This window comes from Pinus tabuliformis, chromosome 2_2, assembly GCF_031772625.1.
Source record: "Pinus tabuliformis cultivar Carrire ecotype Pingquan chromosome 2_2, CPIR1, whole genome shotgun sequence".
Classification (NCBI taxonomy): Eukaryota; Viridiplantae; Streptophyta; class Pinopsida; order Pinales; family Pinaceae; genus Pinus; species Pinus tabuliformis.
Genome location: NC_142300.1, coordinates 1,102,605,598 through 1,102,618,528, shown reverse-complemented (window position 1 = coordinate 1,102,618,528; position 12,931 = coordinate 1,102,605,598). Strand labels below are relative to the sequence as shown.

At 37.9% G+C, this 12,931-nt stretch overlaps 1 protein-coding gene across 3 annotated transcripts in view; it reads right to left on the bottom strand.

Annotated features, from left to right (window-relative positions):
* The window catches only part of LOC149197234 (phosphomevalonate kinase, peroxisomal-like), a 304,989-nt gene that overhangs the window by 249,275 nt on the left and 42,783 nt on the right, over positions 1-12,931 (bottom strand). For 2 of the 3 annotated variants that reach the window (XM_089405783.1, XM_089405784.1), the window contains exons 2-3: positions 12,381-12,476; positions 11,963-12,113 (exon numbers count right to left, since the gene is read on the bottom strand). In XM_089405783.1, the coding sequence (XP_089261909.1) occupies positions 11,963-12,113; positions 12,381-12,388 (159 nt within the window). In that variant the 5' untranslated portion in view covers positions 12,389-12,476. Of the gene's footprint in view, positions 1-11,962; positions 12,125-12,380; positions 12,477-12,931 lie in introns of those variants that run through there. The other variant, XM_089405782.1, reaches the window with a different exon arrangement.

The following is a 12,931-nucleotide window of genomic DNA, read 5'->3' as shown; positions in this document are numbered from 1 at the left end:
ATAAGAGGTAAAGAGGGTAAAATGGCCATGTAACTATATATGGCTAACCAAGGAATCAAGTTGGAAAAAAACAAAAAAAAGCCTTTCAAAAAAGTCTTTAAAGGCAAGGCAACACTCAACAAAATCTACAATGCCTAGAGAGAGCGCCCTAGTGACAATTGAATTTAGGCCAAAAAATATAAGAATCTCCAATAATATCTGGACATGTGGCACTAAGATAAGATAAGATAATTTTATCGATGCCTAACAAATGACCACAAAATTAGGTCAATGGGACTAAAAGATACATCCAATTTGAATACATTGTGAGAGTGCAAAATGTGTTCTTGACAAGTGAGCAAGGAAATATATGATTGATGTAGATGGTGAGATATGAATGGCACTTCACATCGGCTACAAAGTGGCTCTCAGGGGCTACTAGTTGTCGTCTAGAAGAGATGAATAGGAGAAAAAAAAAATCATAAGGGTCACCCACCATTGGTGGGTAACAGGTCCATAATTCTTCAAGGTACAATCACCCCACAATTTGATCCAATATCTCCAATCCTTATGTCATTGTCAAGCACCAGATAAAAAGTAGATTTTATTGGCATTAGTGATTATATATGTCTAATTGATGGTAACGAGAAACATAAACTAGATTTTTCGTTCTAATGCTACTAGACAGGCTTGTGTAGTCGAATACTAGTACTAAAAGTATAAAATAAGAGGTAAAGAGGGTAAAATGGCCATGTAACTATATATGGCTAACCAGGGGATCAAGTTGGAAAAAAAAAAGAGCCTTTCAAAAAAGTCTTTAAAGGCAAGGCAACACTCAACAAAATCTACAATGCCTAGAGAAAGCGCCCCAGTGACAATTGAATTTAGGCCAAAAAAAATAAGAACCTCCAAAATATCTGGACATGTGGCACTAAGATAAGATAAGATAATTTTATCAATGTCTAACAAATGACCACAAAATTAGGGCAATGGGACTAAAAGATACATCCAATTTGAATACATTGTGAGAGTGCAAAAGAAGCTCCTCGGTAATGTTGAAAGTATGATAAAGAAAGTGAAAGGAAAAGTGCAGTCTAAATTAGTGTCTAGCTAAGCTAATCATTAGGTGTAACTATAACCAAACCCAAAAGACATATAATAGTGTTATAGGTGTAGTGATACAAAGTGAGAATACAAGACTAGACATCTCAGTGTTGATCAAGAAACAGGAAGAAATGAGGATGATGTCAAAGTCTCTTGGTATTGATCACTGAGGGCAAAAGGGGCAACCAGGGCTCTAACTCACTACCAAAGTCATCGAGCACCATAATGGGACATATGAGCTAGGGAGCCCTGCTCTCCTACAATCTAAAGTCAAAGGAGAAAAACTCCACATAAAACTCTAGCCACTTTACTAAAGTTGGGAGTTAGTTTGATGGGGGGGTGACACCCTGCACTAGATCCATTTAGAGTTAGTCCTAATACCACAAAATCTAGCAGGCCTTCTGCAAAGCTACAAAAGCCACAAAAGGAAACCTACATCTTATGGTAACAATGAGATCAGCCACCACAGTCACCTTAGTGGCCTCTCTCCTTCTATTTAGTGGTGGATGTTATCCCCAGAATTGAAGGCTTCCCGACCAAGGCTTAGAACTTACATGACTAAGATTCCAAGTCAAGTGGCTCTTTAAGAGACTTGCAAGTGGCTCTAGCTACTTTACTAAAGTTGGGAGTTATTTTGATGGGTGGGCGACACCTTGCACTAGATCCATTTAGAGTTAGTCCTAATACCACAAAATCTCCTTTTGCAAAGCTACACAAGCCACAAAAGGAAACCTATGTCTTATGGTAACAATGAGATCAGCCACCACAGTCACCTTAGTGGCCTCTCTCCTTCTATTTAGTGGTGGATGTTATCCCCAGAAACAAAGGCTTCCCGACCAAGGCATAGAACTTACATGACTAAGATTCCAAGTCAAGTGGCTCTTTAAGAGACCTGCAAATGAAATCAACTAAACAAATCTTCAACAAAAGAGGGTTCAGAGGTGATAAGAGTCCAATGGTTATGGGAGAGGTGATAATAGTCACAAGTGTTCAAATACACTTTCCACCAACCCCAATAGACTAAAAGAGGGTTGTTATAAACTAGGTTTTTATGGTATGTAGATTTACAACATGCAATAGCATATAACAGCAAACAAATAGCTTCAAAATGATAAAATCAACAAATGACTTGAGGCTATAAGAGAGGTAAGCAAGGGATAGGTCAACTTTAAATTTTTAATGGCTCAAAATGCATATGACAGCAATAAACATATAGATGTCAGCCCTATTTTTAGGGGTAAAATATGCAATTAAAGCTAGATTTTGCCTTTTCAAACTTATTAAATGTAATTCCAACCAATATAACAATAACATATAGATGTAAAATTGTTATAAAATGAAGATTTAGACCAAACTCTAACCCTAGTTACCAAGAAACAAGGAAAAGAGGTAAATTTACAAGGTGATCTCACAACTAGACTAGTGCCTCTATTCAATTGGGCTATGGAGTCAAAAATGGCAAGGTCAATGATAGAAGGACCTTGATGAAGAGGGTGGAAAACTAAATATCTTCTCTTAGAAACCCTAACAACTTTCTTGTAGTAAGAGATTTAAGGTCAAATGATGCATGCAAATAGTTCCATTGATGGATTTTTAAATGACAAATTTTGCATAACATATACAAACAAGTCATAAAAGATTTTGCACTTTTTAATAGAAAACCTAATTTCAATAAATTCCAATTTAATGGGAGAAAAATGACAATAAACTTACACCATTCAATCAAGAATCATTTCATTAATCCAAAGATAGTCTCTCCATGCAAAAATATCCCTCCCAAAACAATTCACTCCTTCATTCATCCATAGCAACCAAGAGCAAAAGAAAAGAGAACTAGTGCGCACTTGCTCAAGAGACAAGAGAGGAATGTGTGCGATGATGAATGAGTGAAAGTGACCTCCCTCTATTTATATGAGGGCAACCGAGTCACGTTTCACAAATTTACAGCCAGAAGCCCTAAAAGTTTGCTTGTAACATTCAACTAGCCTAAAGGTCACAAGTCGACTTGAAGATAGCTTTACAAAATAATAAAACAAAAGAAATACATCATAAATCCTCCACACGTGTGGGAGGAAAGGCTCTCCAACATGATGTCATCTTCCAAAACAAAGTAGTGATAAAGTGGGTCCAAGAGTGCCAAAGTGCATGGGTACATCTCGAAGTAACAACTCCTCCACCACGTGGCCATCATCAAGAAGGCTAACATCACCCTTCTAGGGCATGCATGGGTGACGTGGCAACACCAAGAGCAAGCGTTGGCATTAAATCATGGTGCGCTAGCCCTCTCAAACCATCTCAGTGGTCTCCATCATCATCTTGGCTACAGAACAAGGCAAAGCCCATCAAACAGGGTCAAGGCCAGCCTAGGCGCGTTCTGGGTCCATCTAGGCACATCATCAATCAAGCCAATAACTTGGCTTCTTGGATTACTGTTTCAATGTCTAGAGGTGTAGCAAGGGGCATACAACCATTTGGAGACTCTTGAAATCCCAACACTCATCTTAGGAGGGCAATGTTGGGGCTGCAAAGTCATATGTGTTCTCAAACTAAGCTAGACATCCTTTGGGTGGCTCTGGAAAGGTATCAAGCCATCCCTCAAAGGAACTCTAATGCATGCGCAATGAACCACTTGAGACATACCCTCAAGATCAAGAGAGAACAACATCATTAGGGACAAAAACCATTAAATTATCATAGTGGACCATAGTCAATGTTAGGGCAACAAAAATAGTTCACACAAACCATGCCTTCAAATTTCTTTCTAGCTCTACATTTGTAGGCGAGTTACCACACCTGTGTTAGCGATGATTATGCAACTAACCCTATTAGGTGCTTCCATCCCCCAAGGGGAAGGACATTTCACAAGTAGACCCATAAATCCATAGATGCATGTGATAAAGGTGATCATGGCATGGGAAAGACTTCAAGGAAGATAACCATAGCCATGGTACCATGAAAAGGGGGAGCAATCATGGAGGCATGAGTTGTTGATTTTTTGTGTAGCATCAGGAGGTATTGCCGCATGCCAAATAGATCTCCAAGTCAGCCTATGAAAATTAAAATAAAATAAAAAAAAATTGGGGCCACCAAGTTGGCCAAGCTCATGAAAGGGTGTGTCCCTTTAATTCACCCCCCATTTGACTAGTATATATAAATGATGTGACATCTCCTTTTTCTCCACCAAGCGAGTCATCTTCTTCATCTTTCTAAGGTCTCTTAGACAACCGCACGTGTGGGGAAAAGGAGGACGAGTTGATTGTTGACCAAGCTACTTGACTAAGATTTGACTAGGCCGCAAGTTGAACACAGGCTGCAAGAGTTGACCACAAACCGCAGGAGTTGACTGCAGCCACAGGAGTTGATCGTACGCTGCAGGGTCGTACTTCCACCGCAAGGCTGAACTTGACCACATGTTGACTATTTGACCAGCATTGATTTTTGGTTGTTTTGGTTGGTTTGACCAGCATTGACTTGCTAGAGTTTGACCAAGTTTGACTGGTACTTTTTACTTGGATATTGGCACAGCTTTACAAACAAATTGGATTTGTAAACCTTGCTCAAGAATAATTTCTTCTAAAGAAAAAGTTGTTGGGTTTTCTCCCAGCTTTGGGTATCCCAGGGTAAAAAGATTGTCTCTATTGTGCATGTCTGTCTTTCTATGATCTTTATTGTTTCCACTACATTTACTATTGATATTTTCTACGTGTAATTGCTCAATGATATCAGCGGCATAAGAATATTGTGTAAAATCATTAGGAAGTAATTATTTGGCAAAAAAATAGAATTCTACTATGTACGTTGTATAAAATTCAACATGGTCTCAGAGCTTTGTTGAAAGAGCAGCCATTGAAGTCAACCTAAGAGACAAGTGTTCAGTAGCTTGATTGTTTTTGGATCTCTTGTCAAAATGGCACCAAGTCTTGGAGTTTAAGTCAAGTTAGATGGTGCCATCAACTTCGGATCTTGGAAGACCAGGATACTCCTTATCTTGGAAGAGAATTTGCTTTAGGATCATGCAGCGAAAGTCATTCCAAAGCAAAAGGGAACTGAGGAGAAAGCCAAGTATAAGAAGAATGAAGCCAAGGTGAAGAGAATCTTGGTAGATTCCATAAAGCATAGTCACTTGATTCGGGTTCGTATTCGAATTCGACAACAAAAATATTTGTAAAAAAATCATCTATCTATAAACCTTTAATAATGTTTGACATTAAGTTCGAATAAATATATATATTACAAATAATAAAATTAATAAAGTTTATCAAGTTTTATAAAATTATATAAATATAAATATTTTTTTAAATACATAGTTTAAATTAATCAATAGCCTATATGATTTATAAGCCAAGCCACTATTATAAATAATTGATTCACAATCAATAAAACTAAGACGAGCCTCCATTGTCATCCATCTTCATATTACCATTTATGCCTTAAATTTAGTGCAATAGCTTCTCCATTTTGATGGGCTTGCTAGGGAATTGCACACATTGTGTGTCGTGGCCTAGCACCAGCACAGTGATTTCCACGGACATTGCTGCACAATCCGTCCAACGGTGTTGGAGAAAGTAATAGCAAAGAAAGCATATTTTGCAGCCATTTTTTGCCATAAATATTATATTCCTTGTGCTCAAACCATATTATTTTGAGTCGGATTCCATAAAGAACATTATTGAATTTAGATAGGAAATTTTCGTCGAAAATAATAAACTTGTAGTTAAATTGAAGCATGATTTTAACTAAGAATTACATACTTATTATTTCACTGAATTTCAAGAACGAATTTATTCGTCATCCCTTCAAATTCGGCAAATTTCGAACTTGATCATTGAAAACAGATGAACCAGGAGACTTAGCCATAAAGGACCACTTGATTCCTCATGTTGTTGCATTGAAGACTGCCAAGGAAGTATATGATGCTCTGATAGGATTGTATGAGATCAACATAGCTAATAGGAAGTTATCCTTGAGAAATCATCTCCATAATGTCATGATGACTAGATCAAATTCTTTTGTCTCGTATCTTGTGAGTCTCCCAGATCAGAGATGACCTTGCAGCCATTGGATATAACATTGATGACACAGAGCTAGTTACACTGACTCTCAATGGATTTCCTTCCTCATGGGAACCATTTATTCAGGGAATCTGTGCATGAGAAAATTTGCCTATGTTTGATAAGCTATGGACTGATTGTGTTCAGCTGCAGAGGAGGTCAGGTCTGAGGAAGAATAGAGGTTCATATCTCATGAACTCTACGGAAAAGTGAAGAAGGATTTTTGGTTCTAGTTTTCTATGGTTATGGTTTATTTCTGAAGATATTTTTGAAGCAGACTTTGCCTATTCTGGAGGACCAAATGCGACTTAAACTTCACCTCATTTCTTGCCTAGAACTTGGCCTAAATTCGGCCTGAATTGGACCTAAATTCAGCCAACAATTAAACCTAAATTCAACCTGTAATAAGAACAAAATTTGGCCTGAAATTGGAGCAGACTCAACCTGTGATCTCTGTGACAATTCGACCTGTGATCTCTGAAGCTCGGACCTGTGATTTCTGTGCAAATTCGGACTGTGGTCTATGCAATTCAATCTAACCTTCCTCGGACTAGCCCCTGTAACTTGGAGAATTCTTGGAACATGCTTGAAGTAATTTCTTGGAGCAGACCATGGACTAAATCTGAAGGACTTGAATCAGGTTTTAAAAGTGATCTTTGAAGAAAACCCTGAAGCAGCTATGAGGAAATTCTGAGCACTTATTAAAGAACCTTTTGAACAGCTTTTGGAGATCTTGAAGCAGTCATTCCTTGAGCAGACTTTGATCAGAGCCTTGAGCAACTTTGAATCAGCTTCTTAGGAGGAATTTTTGAGGCCTATTGCAAATGTTTTTTGGATCACCCTGTTGGAATAATATTGAACCTTCTTGAGCAGAGTTGGAGAGTTTTCGAAGCAGATGTTTTGGAGCAACTTGAAGATCTTTTTTAGCAGACCTTATAGCCTTTGTTGCAGCAGTCTTTGAAATTATTTGTTGAAACAGACTTGGAGCGTCGTTTGAGAAAGCCTTGAAGAGTGAAGAAGTGTTTTTTGGAGCAAAACTTTGACAAGACCTCAAAGTGTGAAGAAGTGACTTTGGAGTAGCCATTGAAGAGATCCGGGAACACCTTTGAGATACCTTAGTACTTTGAAAAGGTTGGAGCCTGAATTAGATTCAGAGGATTGGAGTACTCATTCAAGGTCGGAGCCTTGAGAGAGACCAGGTTGGAGCCAGGATTTATAGTAGAGGATCGGAGTCCTCATACAAGGTTGGAGCCTTGTGAGAGATCAGGTTGGAGCCTTGACTGATATTTGAGGATTGAAGTCCTAATTCAAGGTTGGAACCTTGAAGAAGTTGGAAATTTTGTTGTACAGATCGAAGAGGATTGGAGTCCTCACTTTATTAATAAAATTATTTTTATTATTTATGTGTTCTGGTATATTGTGCTTCTAATCAAAGAAAAATCTTATCTGGCTAATTAACAATTGAAAGAAATATCAATTCACCCTCCTCTCAGTGTTTCCAACATGTATTTGTTCAACCATATGGTGAAAATCAGCCATGCCCCATACGATGATTCAATAATGACCCTGTTGACTGTTGAGTTGCACTTAGCAGATGTTATGAAGACTCCATAGCCCAAGACATAAAGTACACATCAACTTTTTTCAGAATTCCAGAAGTCAATAGGACATTCTAGCCCAATGTTGCATGAAGCGGGGACATTTTTTGGAAGCGGAGATGCAGAAGCATCATTTTCCAAAGATCTAGGAAGCGAAGCGTCTAATATATATATATATATATATATATATATATATATATATTGTATATTGTACTTTTTTGCATTTATATTAAAAAAAACATCCAAAATACCAAATTAGTTGTAGAAGACATGAAAACATGCATATCTTTACATAAATCAAGATAGATATCGCATCCATTGTACATCAATGATTAATTATTTTAGCATCAACCATCTACAACCTAGATTCCTCTTCTCTTGCCTAGCCTTTGATTCTACTTCAATTCTATAGGGATTTTAGCCAACATTGCCTAATTTTGATCAAACAGCTTAATCCAAGCCTTATAATATGGTAGAGAAAGCTTAACATATCTGATCAATGATTTTGACTTGAGTGAAGGGTACATAATTGCTAAGGCCACGACAAAGGAGTTCAACAATCAATAACACCAACCCTGGGGTACATATAGGGCTTGTTGCTCTTGATTAAATGCTAATCACGTCCTCATACATGATATAATCCAATGAAATGCCACAATCCCATTGATCTTGAAAACTGTTAAGTCTATTGAATTTTGAATGGGATATGAAATTCTATTTTCTCCATATGAAGTCTGACGAGGTTGGAACCACTCTCAAACATCCTGAGTCATTTCATGGTAATGTTAAAAATCTAAGTGAAAGGATGGAAATGAAAGATAAAGAATGGAAGCGTCATTTTCCAAAAATCTAGGAAGCGAAGCATCTCGGAAGCGTCTACTATATATATATATATATATATTGCATTTATATTGAAAAAACATCCAAAATACCAAATTAGTTGCAGAAGACATAAAAACATGCATATTTTTACATAAATCAAGATAGATATGGCATCCATTGTACCTCAATGATTAATTGTTCCAGCATCAACCATCTACAATCTAGATTCCGCTTCTCTTGTCTAGCCTTTGCCTCTACTTCAATTCTATAGGGATTTTAGTCAACATTGTCTAATTTTGATCAAATAGCTTAATCCAAGCCTTATAATATGGTAGAGAAAACTTAACATGCCTGGTCAATGATTTTGACTTGAGTGAAGGGTACATAATTGCTAAGGCCATGAAAAAGGAGTTCAACAATCAATAACACCAACCCTGAGGTACATATAGGGCTTGTTGCTCTTGATTAAATGCCAATCACATGCCCTCATACATGATATAATCCAATGAAATGCCACAATCCCATTGATCTTGAAAATTGTTAAGTCCGCTGAATTTTGAATGGGATATGAAATTCTATTTTCTCCATATGAAGTCTAATGAGGTCAGAACCACTCTCAAACATCCTGAGTCATTTCATGGTAATGTTAAAAATTTAAGTAAAATGATGGAAATGAAAGATAAAGGAGAATGTCACTTTTACTTTAGGAATTTAACATTACCATTAGGAAGCATCTAGGATGCGTCTAGGGAGCATCTAGGGGCACCTTGGGAGTATCCGGAAAGTGTAGTTCCTCACAGAACAGTTCCAAATTTCCAAAAACAAAAAAAATAAAAAAAAGCCTCGCGGAACCGTCCACCTGCTCTCGGATCCGCTCGCAATCCGCAGTGGATACACGCCCGAACCTCTACAAATCCGCACCCGATCCTTTCCGGATCCGCGGATCGGGTCCCCACAAATCCAATTTTGCAGGAATCGCCAAAAAAAGGAGGAACCGCGAATCCGATTTTCCGATCCGCAGTTCTACCGAAGGATCGGTGGTGGATCCATATGCAACACAGACCTGCCTTTGCATCCTTGGGGGAGGGACGGTTCCTGCAACACTATTCTAGCCCCTTTTTCTCTCCTCTCTTTACATTATGTTCTCAAATTTTGCAACCTTGCCGAGAATTGTAAAAATGTCACTAGCATGACGAAAAAAGCTTTGTAACAACTTAGGTAACTTGGGGCCTTACCATCAAGTGAGTCCACTCTAGAGTGTTTTTTTCAATTTGCTAATTATTCACATTTTTAATGACGAATAACTAGCTGCATTTTTTCACTCATAGCTACCCCCATAGCTGGAGTGCGACTTAAAGGTGGGGCCTTGAGTTTGTCCTAGTGTCTAGAGTTGATGTATATTACCATGCTAGGTCATCTGTAAAGTTTTGCGGAATTTGACCAGGTCTAGATATGAATTTTTTTAAATTAAAAAATTCTCACAAAACGGGATTTTTTAGTTAATTTCTATGTAAAGATGCAAATAAGTGGTCCTAAGAAATGTCTGGGGTATGTGACTACTCGAAATTCATCCTCAAAGCCCCAAAATTATCCTAAGACACATTTTTTAGAGTCAAAAAATGTTTTCTAACCCTTCAAAACCCACTTTTCCTATGTTATTGGCGTAAAGTAGGGAAAATTTGAAAAAAATAAATAAATGTTGAACACAATGTGTCACCAAGTGGAAATGAGGTGGAAAATAAAAATAAAGTCAAGGATCAGTTCAAAGAGCAGCTCGAGGCTGATTTGGCAGCCACCTAGACAAGTCAAAGTTGCGTCCCATGATCCACGAGTTTACTAGCAGTAAAAGGGGGTCGAGTTGCCTAGTTGGCAGATCAAAGTATCCTTCAAAAATCAGCGCATATTTGAGTTCATAAAGCAAGCTTAATCAGATCACATGTTCACTTAGAGATGAGTGGGGGGAAACACTGCCACATGGGACAGGCCTTGTCTCCCATTTGTCCCCCAGTAAAATCCACTCAGCTGGCTGTCTCCTCAAGCATTATACGCAGCCCAGTTTTGCATTTCATTTACCACGAGTTTGCTAAGAGATGAGTTGGGGACAGCACTGCCACATGTGTCAGAGCTTGTCCCCCACTTTGTTCCCCACTGAACTCATTTGTTGCATAATATGCTGGGATGCCAGTTCACAAGCAATATATCAGCAGTTTAAACTCATACACAGGCCTGATTTTTGAGTGCCATGCTGGTAATCAAGGGACGGTCTTTTGGGAATGTTACATGGTAATTTGGGGCTGCAAGTTTTGTGGAATATTGCTCCCACTTACCTCCACTTAATCCCCACGTGGTGCTTAAGAAGTATACGTTGATCCTCAAAGAGAGTACACACAACAGTCACAAAGATATGCGTTGAATAATCAATGAGTCAAGGCCGCCACCTACAGCAGTCATCTCAGCTGATATGACACTTGTAACTCTAGTTTTTGCATTGGGATTGACACCCTTTGCCACTTGTTAATTCATCTTTTGTTGCCACTCATTTGTTGCACAATATGCTCGTCTCCAGTTCACAAGCAATTCATTAGCAGTTTAAACTCATACGCAGGCCTGATTTTCGAGTGCCATGCTGGTAATGAAGGGATGGTCTTTTGGGACTGTTACATGGTAATTTGGGGCTGCAAGTTTTGTGAAATATTGCTCCCACTTATCTCCACTCAATTCCCACGTGGTGCTTAAGAAGTATACGTTGATCCTCAAAGAGAGTACACACAACAGTCACAAAGATATGCGTTGAACAATCAATGAGTCAAGGCCGCCACCTACAGCAGTCATCTCAGCTGATATGACACTTGTAACTCTAGTTTTTGCATTGGGATTGACACCCTTTGCCACTTGTAACTCTAGTTTTTTCAGTCTGTAACACTGGAACTCAAATGTGGACAACTCCTTAAATTTCTATATAACCAATAACAAAGTGAAACCAATTTTCAAAAACAAAGCTGTAGATCAATCTTTCATATTGACCATTGACATGACAATGTACATAAGAAAAATGTCAATTCCAAATTGAGATCTTAACAAAATATGAAAACATTTTAGAATTGCCTGCATAATTTTCATCATTAAGAACTTTCTAACAACTACATCACAGATTTTTTAATGTGGTGTTTCTATTTGCAACGTCATGCCATCCTGCTGATTGACATCGTCCTTAATTCTAATTTTGGAGTGATTGGGCTTCTCCTTTCCTCAGCAATCTCTACCTTGCTGTGGAAATTTAAAATCTTAAAACCCAGTAGGAAATAGCTATATCTCACAAAAAAAGTAAGGAAGCTCCACAATTTTCATAACTGACAAAGTGAAAATGATAAGAAGTATAAGAAAAGTGGAAGGGTCAAAAAAAGGTACCCATGCCCAACTACTGGAATCTATGCTAGTCCGCAGTGGCTTCACAATGGCATAGAAGCGAGCTGTGGTGGTAAGCACAAGTCCTGGATTTGGCTTCTCAAGAATTAGATAAGCTCCTGTTATTAAAACCTTACCAGGAGCTGACACAACTCTGTAAATCATGCAAACACACATTTTCTTTCAGCATCACTAGCACTTTAAAAACTCCTCAGAAGCTTCCCTCAACGATTAATGGGAAAGTAAAGCAAGAGACCAAACAACAATTTAAAGGTTGAACTCAAAATCAGCCCACTGGTAGAAAAAACTACGTGAGAAAGAGAGAATAACATTTCAAATGATGAACTCAAAAACAGCCCACTGGTAGAAAGAACTATGGAACATGGACACACAAGCTTTCAAAACAGTACATACAACTTACACAGCCATGTGATGATCAGATAATCTGAAGGTAATTATTGTTGTTTTTCACCTTATTGTCAATTTTCCTTGACCAGGAATCTATCAACCCCCTTCTCTGCAAGCATAAAAATAGAAATATTAAAGACATCAATATACACACACTACGCTTTATGATACCAAACTAAGCAAAAGAAAAATATTTAATCCAAACCCCTTCACCTGCAGAGCTTTTTTTCCATTTGGTTGTCACAGAAATATTCTCTAAAATAATGATGAATCCCTAATGACGAAAAACATGCACATCCCTTCAAAGTAAAATTTTCATTACATAACTTTCAAGTTAAACTCCAATCTCTTAGCTTCATAACCAATAGTGGAGCCTTTATGGCACTTACTCTAAGCAATTAGAATTAAAGCAAGTTTCAAAATCCCTTAAACGAAATTACATCTCTTTAAGGTTTTAAACTCAAGCACAACTTGGAACAAGCTTTCAAACCTACAAGCAACTCAAATTTGTGTGTATCGTGTCTGTTCAACCTACATATTTAAACTTTCAACTTAACAAGAGAG